Source organism: Lagopus leucura, unplaced genomic scaffold (assembly GCF_019238085.1).
Source record: "Lagopus leucura isolate 7727_CA_CO unplaced genomic scaffold, USGS_WTPT01 Super-Scaffold_73, whole genome shotgun sequence".
Classification (NCBI taxonomy): Eukaryota; Metazoa; Chordata; class Aves; order Galliformes; family Phasianidae; genus Lagopus; species Lagopus leucura.
In genome coordinates, this window is record NW_024962252.1 from 82,505,876 (window position 1) to 82,529,653 (window position 23,778).

Consider the following 23,778-nt stretch of genomic DNA (forward strand, 5'->3'; position numbering starts at 1 on the left):
TCAATCTTAAGATCCTTTAAAATACACCATATGCAAATCCTCAGCATACTTCATATCTTTCACACCTAGAATTAATCTACTGTTTCTCAACTACTCTTACACAACTTTTAGATACTATGACCATAAGGTGAATTTCACATTTGCAGTATCAAGGCTAGCACAGAAAGCTTCTGCCAGCCTGCACCTCTCATCCACTTATTCCAGTCTTGACCTTACAACAGCTGTGCTAATGCAACCATGTCTAAACCAGATAAATTAAATAATTTTGGCTAAAAAGAAAACAAGCCCATCCCTTTTTGGGTGAGGTGGGCTATTTTTTTATTTATTTATTTTTTTAATACAACACAGATGTGCACAAACCACAGTGATGTGGTTTACAAGGGCAGCCCCTCAAAAAAGCTGTATTGTTACAAATGCAGCACAGGGCTCTGAGTAAGAGAGTAATTCCCATAGAAGTTGTTTGCAAAGGTGTAGCCTGATCATAATTAAAGGACTAATACCCTCTAACAATTTAAATCCTTTTGTGAACTACAAGGAGAAAGATCAAGAATGGGATGGGCAAAATCCAGAAAGAAACCAAAGTTCACTTTCAGCAAAACACAGATGTAAGAATAATAAACTGAAACTGTATGTGAAAGTCATCTGTGTATAGCTTTCTTCTAATCAGTTGAAGGTTAAAGCAGTATTGTCACGGTAGTCTCTTTCAAAATTTATTTCAGATTCTTAAATACGTATTTATCATTCCTTTTTCGTTTCTGCAGTTGACCATGTATAATCAATCATTCACCAATACTGCAATCTTTTTTTCCCCAAACAGATATAACTTAGTGATGATTGCCTTTCCCCTTTTGGGCAGCAGGCAGGAAAGGAAAGAACCAGGTGATTCCTGAGTGAGTGCTGAATATCAGAAACAAAGTAATTGTCCGTTCCCTCACAGCTATCACACAGAAGTGTGAACAGAGGGAATTCACATACCTTGTTACCTCCTGTTGCAGTCTGGAAACACTGGGCACATAGAACATTACCCCGAAGAAAAGCAAAGGCTCATTGGCAAATTTGTCCAGCTGCTTCTTCAGAGGCTTTTCCAGTTCAACCCAGCGGGCTTGCTGGCTCTTGCTGAGAAACCAAAGGCCAAAGTAGTGTGTCTAGATAAAGAAACAAAATAGTGTCAGTTTATCCTTTTCAGCTAGACCACACACCAAAAACCAAGGACACCAATACAAACAGGAACAGATGGCACTGTGTCAAATCTGCCATTTCCATATATAAAAAAACAGAGGTGTTTTGTTGTTGTTGTTGTTGTTTGGTTTGCTTTTTTTTTTTTTTTTACTGTCATTCTGTGATTTTTAGAACATCCTTGAAGACAAATTAACACTGCAATATAATGTACTTCACATGCAGTACTATCAACCCTCTTATCTCTCCAAATACACTACGGGGTTCTGTCTGAGATTATGGCATAGATAACTAACTGATTTGCAGAAAATGTCTGGTTCAATTTTATTATTTGACATGCTTACACCTGTACCTTGTGAACAGACAGCAAACAGCAAATATTAAGTCTTAATCAAAGCGCAGAGCGTCATGAGATCACACCCATTGCAAACAAAAGGACAAGGCAACGCTTCCAATTCTTCCTATTCAATGTAAACTTTCAAGTAGCTTCCATTAGTTTAAAACCCTAAAACAAATGAAATGCTTATTTTGTTGTTACAGCTTAACTTAACTGGACAATCCTTCCACATGTAGTCACAATACTTTGTACATAGCACCACCTTTCCAATAAAGATACTGGAGAGAAACCTACACACATCTGCCAACATGTATTTACCAACGCCAGAACCATTTTCCTGATACACTATACATAATATTTGCATTCTAAAATAAAAATCATTCACAAGGTTTTATGACGTGCAAGAAAGTACTGCAGAAGACAAGTTGTTTCCTCTAGGCTCTTGAAAAATAACCATGTTTAAAGCTTCAGCTATTTCATATACTGCGTCAGTCTCAATCGTTGTCGTGCATCCCTTAAAAGGGACAAAAAACTGTTCCTGGTGGGGAGTAATTGACAAGGAGCAGTGTTCAGAAATAGAACTTTAAGTTCTATAAACTGGTAGTAAGAAGCTGAAGGCATGTCTGATTTATCATGAAAGGTTCTATCAAAAAGCCCCTAAACCACCTACGCACTGTGCCAGTACTGTCCATAAATGCATGTTACAATTAACACTTAGTACTACAACTACAGATCTGAAGGAGTAAAAAAGCACTTGTGCTTATTGAAGGAAATAAGCCATCCCTTCCATTAGTTTAGATTAGCCTTAAATGAAATAAAATACTTATTTTGTTGTTACAGCTTAACTGGACAACAATCCTTCCACAGGCAGTCACAAGCTTTTATACACAGCACCACCTCTTAAATAAAAATACTGGAGAAAGGGTAAGAAAAAAAAAATCTTATTTCCTGTTTTGCAAAGTGTTCATTTGAAATTACTTTTAATACATTCCAAAAGTTTGGCCTAGAAATCAACCTTCAAGATTTCTCCAACCAAATTTTCCAGATACTCTCATTTTCAAAAATCTGTTATCAAAAATAGAGACAAATTGCAACGTGGCATTTTGCAAAAGCAGTCATTACAAGTCTGTTTCACTTTAGAAACAGAAAGGATACTTCTCTAAAAAACACTATATCTACCATGACTTAGCATCCAAGACACACACAACTAATGCAATACTGAAACTTTAAAATACTTAGAAATTACAACAATGCATCATAAGCAACATTGCTCTAATCTTTTGATTGCTGTTAAACATGCAAGAAAATCATATGCAAAAATGCTGAACAGTAGCATAGGTGTATTTACTTTAGGGTCTCATTGTGCACATAGTTCATATCCATATCATTCATATAATTTTCCAGAACGTCCAGATTAGCATTTAGCAAAGGTAACAAATTCAACTTGATTCCTCAGTTAACTCTGTCAAATCTGCAGTATGTCTTGCAAATGCCTCGTTCTTTCTCTTTAACAGTAGCTTGGGTACAGCATAGCAAGCTGGTTCCTTTTTTGAAGAAAATCAGTGCAGTATTTCCTTCTAGAATTTGAAGTCAGTCAGTCTGGGAGACAAAAAAATCCAAACAGATCAGCATAGGGTAACCTTAAAACAAAAATTCACTAACCAATTAGCTGATAGATGCCTATTCTCTCTCCAGAGTCATCACTGAATTAAGAAGTTCTTTTTGACCAGCTCAATGTGATAGGAATTAAAGTAAACTAGCAACTAAGACGACTTGCAGCCTGAAGTCTAAAATAATTATTCAAGGGATTGAGAGCATTAGAATTAAACAGCTTGAATGAGCACGTTGCCTACTGAACAGCTGGGCAATGAACAACAAAAATTTAGTTTTGTTACAGTAGAAGTTTCTTCAAGTATCAAATCCAGGAAAGAAAAAAAAAGGAAAAATAATACAATCTGAATCACTTCTAAGCAATATGAAGAGAATGCTGCTTCTAAGCTTCTGGAGTAGAGCAGATACAGCAGACCACCCCTTGGGAAGCATGCATTTCAGAGCGCCAAAAGATGACCATTTTTCCTGGAATGCAGCCTGGAAAGGATCAAGCAATTGCAGACAAAACACAAGAACTGCAGAATGGAGATTGGGTCACAAATGCATGCCCTCGGAAGAGAAGACCAACACAGTTATCTGAATATCAGCTTCCAGTAGCCAGGAATTTTTCTTCTTGAAAATGTTAGAATTTTCTAACAACTCTCTGTGCAGAAGGACTTCCACATCCACTACCACAAATGTCTAAAGAGCTTCTACCCCAAGAAACATCAGCACTTCTGATCAGGAACAAAGGAACACAGGACTGGAAATGGCTGAACCTCCAAGTTCAGCACACTGTGACCTGTCACATGATAGTACGGAAAGCCTTACCAAATCTGAGTCAGGTGCTGCCATACTCTAGCCTACAGAGCATTTTTACAACACAGAGAAATCACAGGTTGGATGGTAGGATGATTAAAAACAAACAAACAAAAAACCCCTTCATCTATAAGCAGCTGGCAAATTGCAAAAGCTGATCTACTTGTCCATCTCAAAAGTAAACCATTGGCCAAAAAAATAAAAAAATAAAAAAAATAAAAAAATGTACACCTACTTGTGGCAGGCCCCAAATTAACACAGGTTGCTCTAGTAAGTAAGAACAGCAAAGTGGCATAGAAAATAAATGATGCCTTCACTTCTAAAAAAACATACATCTTCTACTCAGTGTTGGCAGATGGACAAAAATATACTTTTTATAACAGTAAACATATGCATACACATTCAGTTTATGGACAAAGAGCTCCTGTTGCTCGTGCTTTTGGTCTGTCTAATCCAGAAATGAATGAAGAGCTCTGTATGAAAAGAGTTTGCAAGAGTTTTTTCGCAAGGCTTGGGCATTATCCTTGCCTATCAGGCATCACTTCATCAGTGTACAAGGTACCCATGCAGATGCTGTGGTATGAATCTGTGAATCCAAAGTGCATTATGTGAAAAGGTGATCTTTGAAACATGGTAATGCAAAAAACTGGACACAAAAACTGTGTGAATAATTTCTTTTTTTTTTTTTTTTAAAAAAAAGAGATGTTTTTCCTGCTAGGTCAGTCAATGATGCAGTCATTTTATACTTAGACTTAGCCACAGTCCTAAGTCCAGAGCTACACTTGTCTTTTTGTCAGGCAAAACCAGCAGAACTGTCAACACCACCAGACTACTTGCACTCACTAAACCAGCAAATCTCACTCACAAGAATCCAGTGAGACAGGCTCAGTGTTTATTAAAGCATCTGGTTAAGTGGCCAACTAAATATTTATCCTCAGGGAAGAGGCAGAGTTCCAGCTCCTCCGGGTGAAAGCATTAAGCTCTGCTGTCCTGGGGTTCTCACTCAGCCAGCTGTTCCTAGAAGGTCTCTGATCCAAGCACTGCCTGAACTCAGCCCTAGCAGGGTTGGAGAGAAAAGTCCAACCAAGTCAACTGTGGAGGCAAACTGGATGCTGAGCAAGAGTCTCCAGTAGTATCCAACAAGGAAGGAGCATCTTCTAGGAAAAAAAGAAAGAAAAAGAAAAGCAGAAAATTGCCACCCCTGTGGAGCAGCTCGCCACTCTTTCTTCAGCTGGGTTTTGGAACACCACAGTGCTGGAGGTACCACTATGGAGTTGAGCTTTAATAAGTAAGTTTGGTCAGAAAGAACCTTGCCCAACACCCTTTGCCGATCCCACTTCCCCTCAAAACAAAACCTCCACAAAACAATACAAATTACTACCAAAACATTCTAAGATCTGTAAACTTATTTTTTAAAGTTAATAAAGAGAACAACAGGAAGAAACAGAAGTGAAATCTCACAACTCTCAGAGTTGTACAGATTACTTTGCTATTTGAAGTAAGTTCACTTAGTCTCACTTGAAAGGAAAATGGTATTGTACTGAAAAAAACTTTTTATAATCTATGCAGATCTGTGCAAAATTATAAGAGGATGCTTCTGACTTCATCCTCCTCCTCTTCGCCCTTCCTCCCCAGTCTTCTTATTCATTTTTACATAATGTTAAGCTTATAAGCTCAGTCCACTGGGACTGGTAACTGTTCATCTACACAGACTGATGCTTTGTCAAGAACTTTGCTGAAAGGGATAAAAACAGATTTTACAGTAGTTACATGGCTACACTTTCTATTGACCTATTCCTGAACCCTGACTCAGTCAGGGAGTGAGCTGCATTCCCCAGAGATCAAACAGAAATATGCATAATCCATTAGATACTGTTTTTCAGTTGTGCGCAGTGTAATGATTGATGGTTCTTTGCAACAATATATATACAGTTATATCAAACAGTTTTGCTTTCTGGCAGAAGCTTCAAACAGTTTTTTTTGTTTGTTTGTTTGTTTGTTTCTAAAAAACAGCTTGAGAGAAACATGTATACATTCCTAGCACTAAGGTAAATGTTGGGGTACACCTGGGATCTATTTAAACATAAGAACAAATGAAGGTATTGAACAAAAGTTGTACTTTATTTTTAAAAGAACAGGCATTTTCACCTGGGACTGCATGGAGACTTGAAACAGGATGTTAGCTGTTCTGTGCACGTGGGATTTAATGAAGTTTGGTTTTTCTTTACTTGTACATCACAGAAGTCTTTTGCTTCATTTTGGAGAATTCACGAAGCCTCTCTCACACACGGATTCTTGCAAAACTGCTTTACTTCCTCAACCAATACATTTAGTGTGGCCTCTCCATTCTACTCAGCTATCAAGTTGTGAGAATCTCATAGATTAAGTTTTGTCAAAATATCTTTGACCTTTCCGTGACATTTGATTGGTCAGTGACTGCAAACTTATGAAAACTCTAAGGAGGGAAGAGGACTGTCACAGAATGATTGCATTAGCCTTCTCTCCTCTGTCAGCCATGTCATGAAGACTAGAGGGTCCAAATAAGAATTGAATTTATGGTCAGAAAGTTCAGCACACATTAACAAGCATCTCATAGCTTGCTAGTTCCAAAGATTTTTCACATGAGGGGCAAAGAGGATGAAGGCACACCTAAGGGTTTGAAGATGCAAATAATTCTCTTCCCTCCTAAACAAGCAGCAGTGGATGCTTCTAGAATCAATCAGAAGGGGAAAAAATAGAAAAGAGACTCAAGAACACTTCTGTTAAAATATGCTGTACTGTTGAAATCTGAACTTTACAAAATTGGTTCAATACTGCCAAAACTTTGTTTAGAAAAAAAAGTGGAGAGGGTGATGAAAGAAGGGGAAAGTGTTCCAACAACATCAAAGCATTCTCTCCTGTGTTGTTAAAATATTTTTTCATCTTAAAACACAAACTCTTTGTGCTGACATTTCTTTTTGCATGACACAAACAATTTTGAAAATGAAAGAAAACACCAAAGCAATACAAAGCCCCCATGAAACTGAACACTGTCCAAAACAACTTCCTTTGCTACTATACTGTCTGATCTCTTTTTCTGGAAAATTTTGAAACTTCAGGCTTCATTCCAAAGTGGAACAAAACATATTCTGAAATCACAATATGCTTTGTGAAGAAGAATGCTAACCCACTGATAGAGCTATTGTTCACAGAGGCAGGTGCATTTGTACAGAAAGAATCTTCAGGCCCCACACTGCGCCAACTTGATAAACCACAAGGAATACAAGGAGAATCACTTCATTCTTTTCACTCCTCTCTGCACTGGAAGGAAAAGGAAACACCTAGCCTCTGTACAGACACTCCAAAGTGTCCCCAACAACAAAAAGAAACAATTTTCAATTCCTGGGAACTCCTCATATCTAAAAGACTAGGGTAGTAGAGATGCTTTATGTTTAAAAATACGATTATAAAAAAACACCATACCATCTTCTGACTCTGTCCTATTCCTGCTGGCACATTCCTCTGCCTATTCTACAGAAAGACAAGTGAGATTCTTCTCTCACTCGTTATCATTGCAGATCTGCAAAATGAGTGTTTGTTTAGCTCTCATCTGCATTAGCTATTTGTATGCTATCTTCCAGTTGCCACCATTACAAAGGGCCTTAAATGTAAGACACTGCAAGATCCAGCAGGACAGTCAGACAATATAGAGCAGTTCCCAGGCAATGATTTTCAATCTGTGGTTTGCAAAAGCCCGTAAGCATGCAGGATACTTAAGGAGTCCACGGAGTTTAAGATAAGACAGTTCATTTGTGCCACACATTGGAGGGAGCTTTCTCAACACTTAACAGACAAACTCTACAGCAAGAACTAGAAAATAAATGATTTTGGTCTTTCATAAGATAAGTCTGGGTCTCTAAACTTTTCTGTAGTAAGTATTGCAAATGAAAGAAACCTTTTGTTGTTTTAGATACTAAGTATTTCAGTTAAACAAAAGAAAGAAAAAACCACCCTCAAATTTTACTAGCTGTTCAGTTTACTGGAACAATTGTTGCTTGTTGTAGTAAGTTAGTAATAAGAATATATTTGTATCAAGGTATACATTTGAAAGCCAGAGGGCTCATTCTCACTGATATAACTCAACCTACCACGTCAATGAAATCAGGGTTTCACTCAGACAAACATGACTGCAACTTGGCGTATCAGCATCTTGATTCAGAAAGTAACACCCATCATTTTCTAAGAAAAGAAGAACTTTGTCCTCATACTTCAAAGAGCTCTCAAAGCTACAATGAAAGAGCAATAGCACAGCACTCTGGGTGTTGCTCTATCTTCAGTTTTCACGCAACCAGAAGATGTTCGAGCTCCAGCTGTTGGTCATACCTGGCCAGCTCTAAAAGTAACAGGACTCATATGAACAAGGACTGCCTGAACTAAATGACATAATTAGGTTGGAAGGACCTTGAAGATCACCCAGTTCCAGCCCCCCCTACAACAGGCAGGGCTGCCACCCACCAGATCAGGCTGCCCTGGGCCCCAGTCAAGCTGGCCTTGAACCTCCAGGGATGGGACATCCACAGCTCCTCTGTGCCAGTGCCTCACCACACTCTGAGTAAAAAATTTTCACCTAATATCTAACCTAAATCTCCCCTCTTTTAGTTTAAAAACATTTCCCCTTGTCCTATCACTATCAGACTGTGCAAGAAGCTGGTCTTCCTCCTGTTTATATAAGCTCTTCTCAAGTACTGGAAGGCCACAATGAGGTCTCCCTAGAGTCTTCTCTTTTCCAGGATGAACACACCCAGTTCCCTCAGCCTGTCTTCATAGGAGAGGTGCTCTAGCCCTCTGATCATCTTCATAGCCCTCCTCCAGACCTGTTCCAACAATTCCACATCTGTCTTGTGCTGGAGGCCCCCAGGCCTGGAGACAGTACTCCAGATGGGGCCTTACCATGGCAAAGCAGAGGGGTACAATCCCTTCCCTCATTCTGCATCTTGTGATGCAGCCAGGATACAGCCGGCCTTCTGAGCTGCAAGTGCACACTGCTGGCTCATGTCCACTAAAAACGTGTCAAGTTATAAAGTGACTGATGGCCTTTCCTGGTTACTCTTACCTCACGTAATTCCAGCCTCTGAGCAACAGCTTCCAAGCACTCCTGCCCTGTGCTCTCCACAGAGAGAGTGCACTCGATGACATTGCTGTCCAGCAGACGGATCCGTGTCACAAAGCAGTTCTTGCTCAAGACATTGTAGCGTCTGGTCCGTCGTAGTTTCAGCCCGAAAGGCATGGCTGTTGGCCTAGAAGATTGTCTCTTCCCTTTACTCTTCTAAGAGTATCAGCACACTTTTTGACTTGCCTTAAAGGCCTCTTCAATTGGTACTACTCTCCTCCAAAAATGGAGGTGGCTGTCCATTCCCAGGGCAGGCTCCAAGGAATTCCTGTGAAATACATACAAATAAATAGAGTTAGGTGTGAAATACGATGTTCCCAAAGATCAGAGGAACAAAAGACTGCTGAAGGGAAAACAGTCACATTCAAACCCTTAAACAAACACCTCTACATATATGACTGTCAGGCAATCACGACATCTCCCAAAAGAACACATTCTACAGCAAATCTTTCAAAAATTCTATCTTGGCACTGAATTTAAGGCATAAATTTAATTGCAAAGTCACTCTATGAGAAGCTCAATGAAAACTGCAACTCTACTGGGCAAACATACAGAGGTGCTAACTTTCCCACCATTACCCCACCACAGGGGTCTATAACATAATCTTCAAGTTAGGTTTTTGGTGTCCTCAGGCAAGCTTTGAAAGCTAGCTAAAGTAGCTAAGGAAGAAAGGAATTTAAAAGAGGCGAGAGTTTGAAAGAAGAAAGTCTGCCTGTAGTCAACAGGAAATGCATGTGCTCAGTACTTAAGAAATATCAGACCTGAAGCATGCATGTGAAAGGCAAGAAGGATCCAAGACTTTACAGAAAAGGTTCTTCTGAAGCAACTACTGACATTTTGTTCCCTTCCAGCTGCAATACAATTCTGCATTTCACCCTTTCAGGTGGAATGAGTAACTGTCAGATGCCAGAGAGCAGAATAAAACCAAGTGGGAGAAAGAGAACACCAATTCTGGACATCTCTCCAACTACTCCTAAAATTTATCAAGGAGGCACACAGCTGTTAAACCAAAATACAAAGCAGACAAAAGAACTAAAGATACAGATTAATGACACCTGAAACACTGTGATCCTTTTTATTTATTCTTTTCTTCATTTCAGAAAGGATCAGACTCCATTTAAACCAAAACAAAGCATATGTACTGGCACAGCCAGACTCATAGTGTCATTTTCTACATGCAGGCAGGAATTAAATAAATGAAAAAAGAAAAAAAACAACCACAGGAATTGCTTGTTACCAAACGTTCCTAGTTTAGTTTGAATATTCTGGAGAAAGAGATAGAGGAATGCTAACAATGGCTCTTAGAAGTCCACTTCCCTTAAATAATACTGAAAATAAAAACTAGCTCCCATTTCTTCGTAAGGGACACAACAGAAAGCATTGCCAGCAGAATATGCATCATTTAGCTGAATGTGACATTTCAAATGGATAGTACACTGCCCACATGTATTGTTTGGCATAGAACTGGATGAATCCGTCTTTAACGAATGTAGTTGCTATGGGGATTATTAGAAGCAGCCCAATTGACTACAGTGATTATTGTTATACTCAAAACATAACTATCACATATTTGATCAAGAATATTTTCTAAAGCAAATATAACTTGTCATTTTATCCAACAATCCAAACCAAAGTCACGTACTGAGAAACACAAGCAACTCCTCATTATTTGGGTGTGCAAATTACTCTGGTAATTTGCTTTACCATAGAAACACCTACAGACTCTGAGAAAGAACATGTACCATTTGACAGAGGTGCAAACAAATCAGTCAGCTTAGCTGCTGTACTTTCTCATTTCTAACTTTTGTGAGTACAAACATTATTTCTATATCTTCAGGATTGCATGAAAGAATTTCTATACCTTGCATCACTGCAATATCAGAAGCTATCAAACATTAATGAATTCATCCTCAAAACAATCTGATGAGGCAGGGACATGTTAACTATGATTCAGAGAAGAGGAATTGAAACAAACATCACCAGCTTGTCACTGGAGGAACAGAGCAGAACCATATATAAAAAGCAGGTCAGTCTATGCTTTAACCCCTAGCTAACTATTTGGCAGTTATTTTTCCCATGAATCTATCCAAAACCACAACATGAAGTTGAACAGTGGGAAGAATGAAAGGAAATTACAAAGAATTAAGGGTGTGGAGGACTATATATATCTTATCAAGAACAGTATTTTTGTTCAGTCTCTGGCTTTGCAGATAATTTTAAGTGGGACACAGAGGGTTTTAGCTAGTCTTTTAAAAAAAGTAATATCATACTCCATAAACATTAAATTATCCAACTCTTTAATGATTCACTGTCCCAGAAGACTTGCATACAGACAATCTGTTCTGGAATAAAACCACCAATTCCCACACAGTAAGAATGTTAACGGGACTACAAATTAATTGTTCTGTCATCTGGTTTGCTTATGTAAATAAGGGCAATATTTCCTTCACTTTTCTAGAAGCAGTAAAGTAAGAGGAATTTTTTTCCAAGTCTATCAAGGGCCAACAGCTGGCCTCACTTTCTCTGGATGCAGACATACAAATGGGTTAACGTCTTTGAGTTACACTTTGTATAACATGGTTTGGGTTACCTTTTTATTTCACACAAATATACAAGAGAGCACATAATCTGCAATATGAAACATCACACTTGAGATGATGAGGCTGAGACAACATCAACTGGCTCAAATCAGACCACCCTTTAACAATTGTTAATTCTGAATTTAATGCACATGTCTAACTTTCCCATTTACACACATTCTGGATTTAGGACCACCTTTACACTTTGGTTTTCTATTAGGCTGTCACTTTTAATTTTTCTGTTAAGCCCTCTAAGTAAGATCTTAAAGGTCCAGATCATTTACAGATTCCTAAATCAGAGTACTATGCTTCATTATGTTTGTATAATTTTAAAAGCATCAGGACTCTCAATTTTCACTTGTAGAATTTTGTAGACAACTGAAAAAGGAGAAGGCTGGAAACAGAAGGGTTCTGGTCTACTACAAGGAATGCTGAGTTCTTCCACAAATAGAGCTCTTCACCTGAAAACTTGACAGAAAGTTAAGCAAAAACCCATCACTTTTCTGAATGCAAAAGGGAGACAACTGTGCCTACTGAATTAACATCTCTATTATAGTCAAGTTTCCAGGCTCCACAGAGAATCCGTGCCTTGTTCTCAGACGTCCAGTGAAAATACGACTCTTGCTCTAAATCTTGTGTGTTGATGGTAGGCAGTACTCTGGCAAGCAAGTAGGTCCACGAAGACAGCAGACATGAGACCTGCACCTGCCCATGGCAGAAGGTGAATTTTCAGACAAAACATGGGTTCAGGAATTCAGTGACACACCTTTGCTTCATACGCACTTGCACGTCAGGCGCCATTTTGTCAGACTGCTCCTGTGCTGCCGTCTGTCGTGCAGCAGCAAAGCGCAATGGAATATTGGCGGGAAGGTTTAACCTCTACTGCCGCACCATCAACATATGGCTCTGATGGCATGGGCCAACATATTACAAGAGGCATTACTTTCAGAGCAGCCCTCATATAAGTATTATCCTGTTTGAGCAAAATAAGAAATAAAATGAAAAACGGGCCAGTCCACCTGCTAGCATAAACACTTAAATCCTATTTCCTATACTGTATGTTTGAAAAGACCACATGGACAAAGCTAATGGCTAACACAGCAAAGATAAAGAATGAAAACAGACTTGACACAGAATAAAAATCCAACTCTTAACCCACAATCACATTCCAAACGTAACCTAAGTTCTCTTAACAGCTTTCACTAGAAAACAGCTCTAAGAGGGAGTCTCAGTTAAACCTCTGTCAAGACCACATGAAACAATGAGTACACAAAAATCAAGCCAACATTTTACACCCTTTCCAAATCTGAAAAAAATCAAACTAAACAGAACTATAAAAAACAACTCCTCCTCTGCTCTACCAACAACATCTGGAGCTGGCTGGAGTTTCTTAGTAGTAGTTTTTGCAAGGCAGACTGAAGGGACAAAGGAGAACAGCTCAGTATTTCATGAGGAAGAGGTCATGTGGCAGAAGCTCCTTTGTGTGATGAAGGACACTGCTCCATTAGCACAGCATTCACTTGCTTCCTTAGATTTATTTAAAGCCAAGAGAAAAGAAAGGCCAATAAATAATTATAGGCCAATACAACTCTCGGCACATTTGCAAGCATGTGACTTGCTCCTCTATTCCAGACTTCACATATAGGAGTTGAATGCAATGATCCTTATAGGTCCATTTCAACTTGCATTATTCAATGATTCCATATACTACTGTATGACATTATTGTATGAAAGTTTAAAAAATAATAATGAAAAGGCATCTGATACAAAATGCACTTAAAGTAGAATGCATTCTCTCTTCACTGGCTTCTGTATGCAATTTTTGAAACTCCAGGAAAAAAGCAATTACTGTCAAACAGCAGCCTGTATTTACCAACAGCATCTGGCTCCCTTCCAGCATTCCTGGCCCAGCAGGAGCAGCAGCACACCTCACACAGCTATGTAACCCTGGGCTGGGCATGAAACCGCAGCACTTGGTGTGCACTCATGTGGGGTGCAGCCTACGGTTTGAGGGAAGAATAAAAATAACAGTGTTAGGGAGACAGGAAGTGCAGCACAATCCATCTACGTTTCACTGAGTTCCACATAAGAGAGGACATATCTACCTGTGAAACAGCCTCCTCTCATAGAGGGGCTTCTAGGCATCTAGCAATCACCTACATGTACGCAGGGTGGCCAAGAACTCCCCGAGGACATTTAAAGCAGAAGACAACAGCTATTGTTAATATCACTGTGCATCGCCAGATGCATCACACAACACCAATACACAGCGCACAAAGATGATCTCAGCATTTCTACTTTCTCAGCTCCATTCCAAATTTCCCTTCCCAGTTTTCCATCAGATCTATCTACTGTAACAGATTCTTTGTATTTGTTACACTGCATTTTCCCTGTGTCCTATGAGTCAGATTCTACTGTAACTACTACACTATGTACAGTAGTTCAACTCTTGTTCAAGTAAAAATAATAATTCTGATTCTGACCAAAGTTCTACCCTTGTTTTCTTCACTTTTGATGACATACCTGCATAAATGTCATTAGAGATATTCTTTTCATCCTATTCTCCTCTACTAGAGCAGCTCTTCTGGTGTAAAAGCATCTTTCTTATGCAACCACCAAGCAGCTCCCTGGAAATTTAGTGGATCAAAGTCCGTTAGGCAGACACATAATAACTCTTGTGTGTCTAGGGGAAGAAATATCAAGCATTTTTGTGGACCTCACTATACCAGTGTCCAACAAATGGTTCCTATCACAGAAATGACATGAGCTTCCCAAACTGCAATCTACTGCTTTACCCATTACCTTCTCACTTTTTCCTCCAGAATACTCTCAACAAACAGGTCTTCCTAATGCATTTATTGATGATGGACACTTTATGAGTTACTTTAAGGAGTCAAGGCAGTAGCTGAAATGCATAAATGATCTAAATAAGACACGGCTTGCCACTCCAGTAAGCGTTAGTCTATAAGAATGCTTGTAACGAAGCTGGAGCTTTTGCCACTCGCAGATATGTCTTGTAGAACTTTGTTCATTAAAACAAAAGCAACAAAGTCCAACCCAAGCACACACCAACCACTCCAGCTGCAGTTAATGTCACACTACACCTCTGTGCTATGGCAGGGTGCAGCTCCACAGGGCACAGCACTGAGCCACTCAGAAGAACAGGATAGTTTTCAGCTTGGTCAGTCAACTGAAATAGCTTGTGGCTGAGTGCAGCACGAGAAGGAATGTTATTTTATGCGCAATAGCGAGTTGATTCAAAGTGCACCACTTTTTTTTTTTTTTTTTAAATACTTTTTCCTCCAATCTAATTTACTCTATTTACTCTAGAATTAAATTCCTGTTAGAACAGTGAGGATTGCAAAATGTAGATGAAACACATTTACTATACAGACAGGCCACTCAGAGGAATTGCTGTATTTTGATGCACCTTTCTAGCAGACTGGGTATGACTGCTGCTGTCCCTGAAGTACCACTTTTCAGAAAAAGCTCCTGAACTCTTACTAGCTACATCCTAGCAATCAACGATCAGGAAAACTAACTACTGCTGGCAGAGTAAATTTAAATTGTTGTCAACTGACTTGAAACTTATCAGAAACTTTGATTCTTGTCCATATTTTACTGCAGTGGTTACATTTGGTAGCAATGTTTACGGCCACCGCTCAGTTCTTTCCAGCAGTCATCCTCGTGAAGAGCTTTCCACTCCTATGGGCTGACTAGAGCTACAGTGGTTATGAGAGATTACATTTCCTGCTAAATGTGATTGATAGGCATGCAAAAACATTATAAAAACAGCAAAGGATATGCTTAATAAAAAACAGGAAAATTTCCTAGTGTGTTTCCATTATTCTCTCATGTTACAAACACAGAAGTAAAACCACAAATAAAAGTTTTAAATATACAATAAGACAAAGAACAGAAGCAGTAATTCCAGTAGAGCCAAGTAACTGAATCAGAACGGAGCAAAATTACCCACGTTGGTATATTCACACTAGTGAAACATGTACTAGTTCAAACTGGGGCCAGGAGTTCAGTAACTTCTAACGACGCAATAAAACTTTGTTTGAACTCACAAGCTAACTAAGGGACTAAGCAAACTAACAAACACTTCAGATATCACTGGACTTGACAATCCAAGCGAGTCCCTCCCAGCTAAAGATATTCTGTGATTTTACAATCACCTATCCTTTTTGCTGAACACCAGTCAAAAAAACCTACATCGAAGAGCTGTCTCTGGAGCCATGCAGGCTCCTTGTGCTACCAGCATGCCTCTGCACGCTGTGGCCTCCAGCATCCCCAGCTGTGGGATGAGCTCAGGGTTCACTGTTCCCAGTACACCGGCAGTAAAGTGCGGGCATCAACTCAGCACCCTACTGACTCCCCATTTCCTCATCACATCATGGCCTGACTCTAAAGAAAGACAAAATACAGTCCTCTGCATGCAAGTATTACCAGTGTGATAATTCCTCTTCTTCTTTTCAACTGCTTTACACAAGCTGAGTTTCTACGACTTATAATCAAGCAAAAGAAAAAGCAGCAGTAATGCCTGCATACTTCCCATTCTGTTTTGTTTTCCTTAGTATAAAAACTTGGAAAGTTACAGTCTTTCAACTGGGACAACTTGGGTTATAATTATGATTTTCCAAAAACGCATCAGACTACCTCCAAGTTTTAAGAATACTAAAGTCAAAAAGGCGCCTATCTAATATACTGAGATCACAACATATCAGGCTCTTTGGCTCACGAGAAAAGAAAATATTTTCTTAAAAACCTACACTGCAAAACCTAAAGGATCACATGTATAAACAGGGAGAGGGGAAAGATCAGCAAGAAACTCTCAACTTGCAACAAATCCAATGTAAACAGTGCAGTGGCCCCTCCAAACCACAAATCTGCACTTTCCTTGAGAGAAAAAGAACCAAAGCTCTGACATCAAGTTATCTGCAAGCTTACAGTAAGCATAAAGCTTTGTCCAGTTTCTTGAAGTTCGGAGTAGTCGTTTACTTCCAGAGAGAGGATCAGCAAATCCCATTCCAGTGAGGAACTGGAATAATGTGAGGGGAGAAATGTGGCTGCAGATTTAGCAGCAAGAGCCAAGGGGTGGGGGAGTAAGAGGAAAGGGAGGAGAGGGACAGAGAAAGAGGAAAAATAATAATAATCAAAAAATCATGTGCACTGTACATCCTAAGCCACAAATAGGCACATTTAGTTACATAAGCAGATATTTGATGTCAGATCATAACATGAACTTTTGAACTTGCAAAGAAAAAAGCATCTCCACTACTCAATTTATTAAAATGTCAGTGCTACAAAATGCTGAAAAAATTCCTTCAAGTTCTGTCAAAAAGGGATTATACTGTGGGCACATGCATGAAGAAATTAAATCTTATCTTCGCTGAATACAGGTCTTGATATAAATCATGCAGCCAGAGTCTATGAATAACAGCATTTGTTTCAACAGCAGAACAGAAAAACACCTCATCTGAAACACAGAGTCGCTGGCGGAAATGAGCTAACAGTATTTTCCTTTCTGTATTAAAGGATTATTTTCCAGTGCCCACTGTGTGGGCTTTAACACTAGCCTGAAACAGACAAAATACTTAGGAGTAAGATTTATGGTCAAAATGGGAACTTTCTTTGAAATGACTGACTTTTCTGAGCAGCATCTCAGCACAGCAACAGTGCTTCAAAATTACTTTACCATCCTTCATAAGTCTGTTTGGGCTAAGTATTTGCCTTTTACATATGATGATAACTTTATTTGGAATCATACCTGAAGTTTACATACTTGAAGCTTTTAATGAGATTAAAGCCTGTTTAACTTACCCTATAAAGAAAGGTAGCTGCTTTCAAACACACAAGGGAAAAACGTTCTATAGAAACCTTTACTGGGTTATGAGCTGCAAATAAATACTTAACATCTAATGTCGCTTTATTTTGCTGCTCTTTTCAAGCAACTCAGAATTAAGACTAATTAGCCTGACTTCTGGTTCTCATATGAAAAATAGTAAAGTCACTCAAATTTAAGCTGTATGCTGTATGAACAGCTTGGATCAAAACGCAACTTCACAAAATCAAACCATTTTCTGTATCAGTACAGGTGGGTGCACATGTACATACATATTCAAGTGGCACAAATAGGCCTTTGATCCACTGTCACAGTCACTGAAGTGCTACTGAATGCAAGCAAAGAAAAATACTGCATTATTATGCAATCTTATTTTGCTGTACGTAGGTATGAGAACTAACCAGCAGAAAAGAAGAAGGTGAAATCAATGAGGAAAAAAAAATGCTTAAGCAAGCTTTCCGTACACACCCTGCTCTTGCTTGGCATCACATACTTGGACTTGCAGAAGCCTACTAAGACAAGGCATCCTGTCATTTACACTTGGCATTGACTGGAACTGTGGGAGAAGCATGAGTCGAACACCCACCACCAAAACAAGTGGAGAAAGCCCATGAGATTACAGTCCTTCCTGTAACTCTGTCTCTGATTAGTGAATTTGAAGCACCTCATTTCTTTAACTTAAAGCCTGACGCCCACATTCCTCTGCAGCTTAATGAAGAAGAAGGGAGACAAGCACATCCCACTGATGCCCAGTGAGCTGGCATTTCACCTGGTTCCATTTTCCATCACTAGTCTCTGAGACAAATTTGCTGAGAATTAAATGGCCTTTTAAAAAACGTACATATATTTATATTTTTAAGAAATTATTAGCTGTGCTTTCAAAAGAGTTACTAGAACCAAACGGTCACGGGGTAATAATTCACAGAATTCATGCCAGGGATAAAGTGACAGAATAAAGCCACCACAAAGACCATGCAGAGCAAGGAATGAGAAACTTCCGCAAACTGCTGACAATCCCCATGAAGTATGATTTAGCTGAGAGACAGCAGCTCTGCTCTTCTCTCTAGATACCTACAGACAATGAAAACAGGAAATCTGACTCACAGAATGGTTTGGGACCCTTAAAGAATGGAAGAGTCCTTAAAGACTACCTAGTCCAACCTTTCTGACACAGGAAGGGCTGCCACTCATCAGATCACATTGTCCCACAGCCCCTATTCAATCTGGCTTTGAATGCCTCCAGAGATTGGGCATCCACAGCTTCTCTGGGCAGCCTGTTCCAGCACTTCAAGTAGCCTCGAAGAGAATAATTTCTCCCTCACTTTTAATAAAAGCTGCATTTACCCACCTTAGTTTAAAAGTGTTACCATTTGTTCTACCAAGACTTTCAGTTCTCCAATTCCAAATTCACACTAGATCTACTTAAGAAAAAAAAGAACAAGATTCCTCCTCCATCGTGACAATGTTAGAGCATTCCCCTTTGGCTAATGTAGGCCAGCCTACAGCACAGATGCTGTCCAGCCTACAGCGTAAGGACCATCTGCACAAGACTGATGTGGGAGGCAGAAGAGCAGCAAAGCTCTGCTGCAGCTGGCACTGAGGGCAGAGGATTGCTGGAAAGAGACTGAAGTGGCCACGAAAGAAAGCACAGCTTGTGTTTCCCCAGCCACCCCCGCAGTGTTGAATGCAGGGTAGTCAGTCCAAAAGTATTTTCAGTGCCTAAATATAACACAGGCATTCAGAGCATAAATAGGAGAATCCCGGTGAAGGGCTATCTTCAAAACAACATCCACTTCTAAGTCAGACTCAAGTTCCAAGTCGTATACTGGCATGGTGAATTCAGGACATCCTTGCAAGAAAATAATGAGTTTATTGCTATTGTACCCATCTATTTTTTATAAGGTTTCTGGAAGCAAAGAACATGAAGTGTCCTAAAAGAACTACGCATATATCCTTATGCTTCTCATCAGACCCAACCCGATTCAATGCAACACTGTCACATTCTTATAGGATACCATAACACCAACTTTCATTGGTTTTGAGGTATGCACTTAATGGCTGCCAACCTGCTACATTTCTGCAGTCTTTCTTCTAAAATTTGATATATAAACTTGTCAGTGTAAAATACATCTGGCCCTTAATAATACAGTCTATGCCCAAAATAACATAAATTGGTTAAAAGCACAAAGCCTAGAATTGGAATGTTTATTAAAAAATAATTACACCTTCAAGAAAGAAGGAGGAAAAAAACACGGAGTTTTGAAGAAAAGTTAGCAGATTTAACAAAAAAAAAAGGCAGTAACAAAACTAACCAATTAAACAAAAACAAACAGAAAAGCCACACACAGAAGACTAGGAAGTAATCCCAGAAGAAAATTTAAAAGACATCACAAGAATCCTGTTTCTTATCTTGACCTTCCTACTCCATCAGGTGTTATGATAAAGGAAACCCAAAATTACTGATTTCCAAATAGAGCATTTCTGAGGAGCATCAAACACTGCTATGAAAGGTCGTGTTCCTTTTTCTATCCCCTTTATCCCATTAGAACAGTCTGCTCCTGTAGGACACAAACTGAACTCTTAAAAAAAGCAGGCATTTTGAATCCTTCCTGAAGCGAGTCTGTGCCAGCCTGGAAGATGCAGCATCCCTCACTAGCCACTTATGACAGATGAATTGCAAAATCCTGCATTCCTAGCTCTAAGCACTTGAGTAAAGCAGTCAGGAAGTGGTAGCGTGATTTAGGCACTGGAAGATGCACGTTCTGACACAGACAAGGGCAGCACAAATCTTTTACCATATTCTCACAAATGGAAATAAATAAAGGCAGCCACAAGACCAAATCCACATTGCACAATCCTCAGGCCACCAGGCTAAGTAATTGTTTGCTGCTTAGTAGGACTCAAACAGCAACCCTATCCTTGCCATGAAAGGATATGGAAGTATTTTATGAAAGTATTCAGTCTTAAAAGAAAAGCTTTTTTTCCCCCTGTGAATCACAGCAGATATTGTTTGCTGAGGAGGAAAAATACCCAGGACTTTGCCTGGCATAATGTAGGCAAGGAGCAGGGAAAAAGAAAACTGGATGTCAGAGATAACCAAACAACTCAGAGATAGGAATTTCTTCTGCACAGATAGGAAAGTGCACAAAACTTTCAAATATCTCCTTTGTACTCTGAAGAAGTAAAGTAGTGAGTAGCATGAATTGCATGCCAGATTTTTCTTCTTAACTCCGTTGCCTATTCAAGCTGCATTTTTTCCTCACTCACTGTTTCTTTTTCTTTTTCTTTTTACAATACAATTAATAAAAAGAAGCCTCAATTCATCCAATTTGTCTTCCAACAATAAAAACCAAGGATGCCCAAAATCTGAGGCTTGTATCACCAATACAAAAACAAAGCTACACCTCAATCTAATTTATCTTCTGGCTCCTTAAATACAGAGTTCCATCATATCTCATTATCCATTTTCAAGAGTTAGACAAATCCATTTACACAGGCTATTATTCAGAGACTCAGTGCAATTATGCCATTCTATGACAATAACTTTACATTAGCATACTGCTACTATCACCTCCTTCAGGTTCAGTTCTGTTCCTCCAATACCTCACAGAGGTGAGAATGATGTATTTATGTAGAGATGGGAAAAATATTGCAGTAATTTCAGTAAGTTCACACAGTAAAGAAGTTGAAATCAAGTCCTCCTGCCACAGTTGATGCCAAATAGTCTCCTGATTTCTCATTTGTTTCTCCATGGAACAGTTTCATGCATCTTGGGTATTTTAGAAAACAAAGGGAACTCTTTTTATAGCCAAAAAAACAGTAGTATATTACATAGCTTCATACCAATACAGCATTTTCAATGGTCATAGTCCCCATATTAGTGGGGTCTTAAACATAAGAACAGATTGTGTGGGATCTTGAGAATTGAAGAGAGATTTTCAGGCAAGGACACCTATGTTAAAAAGCAGTCCACATAATTAAGAAGGTTTGAATACTCTCTTTCAGCTGGAGAAAAAAAAAGACAAGAATGACAATAAAGATTTCTCAAATGGTATTAAAATTACGTGCCCTTGCAGCATTCCATATATAGCTAGCTAACCTGGATAGGGTGGTACCCTGAATACTGCACAATGAAAACAGAGGAAAAGGCTGGTTATAGACATAAGTATAAACCCACTTTTATAAGTAGTGTTTTCCTTCTACAGAAGGAAGAGTGAAATTCTCCATGTAACATTTTATTCTGTAAATGAAGAATACTGGTTACAGGCTTCCTGTAGTGGAACGCACGTTTCTTTTCCATAAGCAATTTAAACTGCCAAGTTTAAACAGAGAAAAATATTACATGTAACCATGGATATCTAAATTTAGAAAGACAAACAGTTCTCCTGCTGTGAAGGGGGGGTAGGATGGTAAGAAAAGAATTGTTATTACAAATCATACAGAAAGGAACTGTGACAGTACATGACGTGCACAGGAGGTAAGGACTAAGTCGGATTAGTGCCCATGATGGAGACTAGGCTTCTGTAAGTGCTCCATCTGCAATACAACTAACTACAAAAACATCGCGTCTTATGGTCAGCTTCATTTTCTTTCCAGCTGAAAAGCTCTGAGAAGGATAAAACCACCACCAGAGTCTTTGTAGCCACTTTCAAGTTCAATGCCATAAGCACAGACTGGCATTATTATAATGTCTGCATATAAGTTAGATATCTATTTTCCCAGAGACACTCTGGTTTTGGCTAGAAGTCTTCACAGACTTAGCTGGGAGTTTCTTTTATCTAGAATCTGAAGCAGAGAGCATCTAGATAGTTGTACTGCATGCAAAGACACCTTCATCAGGTATTGTTCCACTTCTTGCAACCCCGAAAGGAATAAAATCCAGTATCTGAAATGTACTATGAACATTTCGAGGTAAAAACACAAAAAAAAAAAGAAAAAAAAAAAAAACAAAAACACAAGTGAATCTTTTCTTTCTAAGGTCTCAAAAGAAATACCTGGACAAAAATGTAGGTAGCACGGGACACTATAATCAGCCAATGGATCTGCTTGAGGAAGCAATCCTCCAGGAAACAAAGAACATCCTACTATCAGCTACAATGGAAAACAAATTTAGTTCCTTCATGAATCCACTAGAGAAGAAAGTCATAGCTGTATGTATATCAAGGTACATCTTAAGACACAAGAACTCGTCTTCTCAAACCCAAACAGTTAAGTCAATCTATATATTCAAGTAATATTGTAGTATTCAAGTAATTTTCAAGTAATTATTGTATTCAAGTAATATTCAAGAATGCAACCTGTAAAACTATTTCATTCTTAAAAGGCATTATCAATTACATCCTTGAAACAAGAATTGCTCTCTCTCCTTTGAACCAAAATCTGCTATGCATTTCTGATCACTTGTCCAGAATCAGCAGACATACTAATCCTAAAGTCATCTAGACTTGAAAATCACATTTGTTTTGTTTTCCCATGTCTTACACACATACAAATTCCTCACAAGATTATACCAATCACAACTACTTGTAATGATAAATCAAATCTGTGATCTTAAAATGACCTTAAACACTTGTTTTTATTTTTTTATATTCATTTAACATCATGAATAGAAGATATCCAGAAAGTAAAATAAAATAAAATAAAATAAAATAAATTATATTATCATAGCATCCAAATTAAGACAGGGCATATAATTTTTTAAGGGCGGACACTGGAAATGTATCTTCCAAACTAGAAAGCTGCTAATTCTAAATTAAAAGAAATAACTAAAATTAACTTCCTTGCTCATTAATATTAGATTATTTAAGTGTATAGAGTATTTAAGTCTGAGGACAAAGAAACCAACCAAGCCCACCAAGGCACAAAAGGCCTCTACAAAGCCTAATTGAAAAGACGAGCAGTTTTGAAATTGGCTAGTATAAAAATTGTTACTGAACAACTGGAATTATGAATTCAGCTTGCTGAAGGGTAACTGTGCTACACAGTGCACAAGGATGTCATGGAGTTAGCAGGATCCCACACAGGGCACTAACGTCCCCATCTCAAAGTGTCACCAGGACTGTACAAACTGCAGTCCAGCTGACCTTCCTCCCCTAACTCCCTCTGTGGCTCTTTGTTATGGCCTGGCTCAGTCTGCCGTCTCCATGTTTTTATGGTGCATCAGAACACAGGAATATTTTGACTAGATATCCGGAGTGTTCAAAATGTTTTTGAATGAAAACAGTCAAGAGAATCTAAATAAAATTAATGAGGTGCAAGAGAGGTACACAACACTCATTTC

At 38.8% G+C, this 23,778-nt stretch overlaps 1 protein-coding gene across 2 annotated transcripts in view; it reads right to left on the reverse strand.

Annotated features, from left to right (window-relative positions):
* The window catches only part of PTPN14 (protein tyrosine phosphatase non-receptor type 14), a 106,582-nt gene that overhangs the window by 61,329 nt on the left and 21,475 nt on the right, over positions 1 to 23,778 (reverse strand). For both annotated transcript variants that reach the window (XM_042862238.1, XM_042862239.1), the window contains exons 2-3: positions 9,015 to 9,339; positions 976 to 1,145 (exon numbers count right to left, since the gene is read on the reverse strand). In XM_042862238.1, coding sequence (XP_042718172.1) covers positions 976 to 1,145; positions 9,015 to 9,188 — 344 coding nt within the window. In that variant the 5' untranslated portion in view covers positions 9,189 to 9,339. The remainder of the gene's footprint in view (positions 1 to 975; positions 1,146 to 9,014; positions 9,340 to 23,778) is intronic.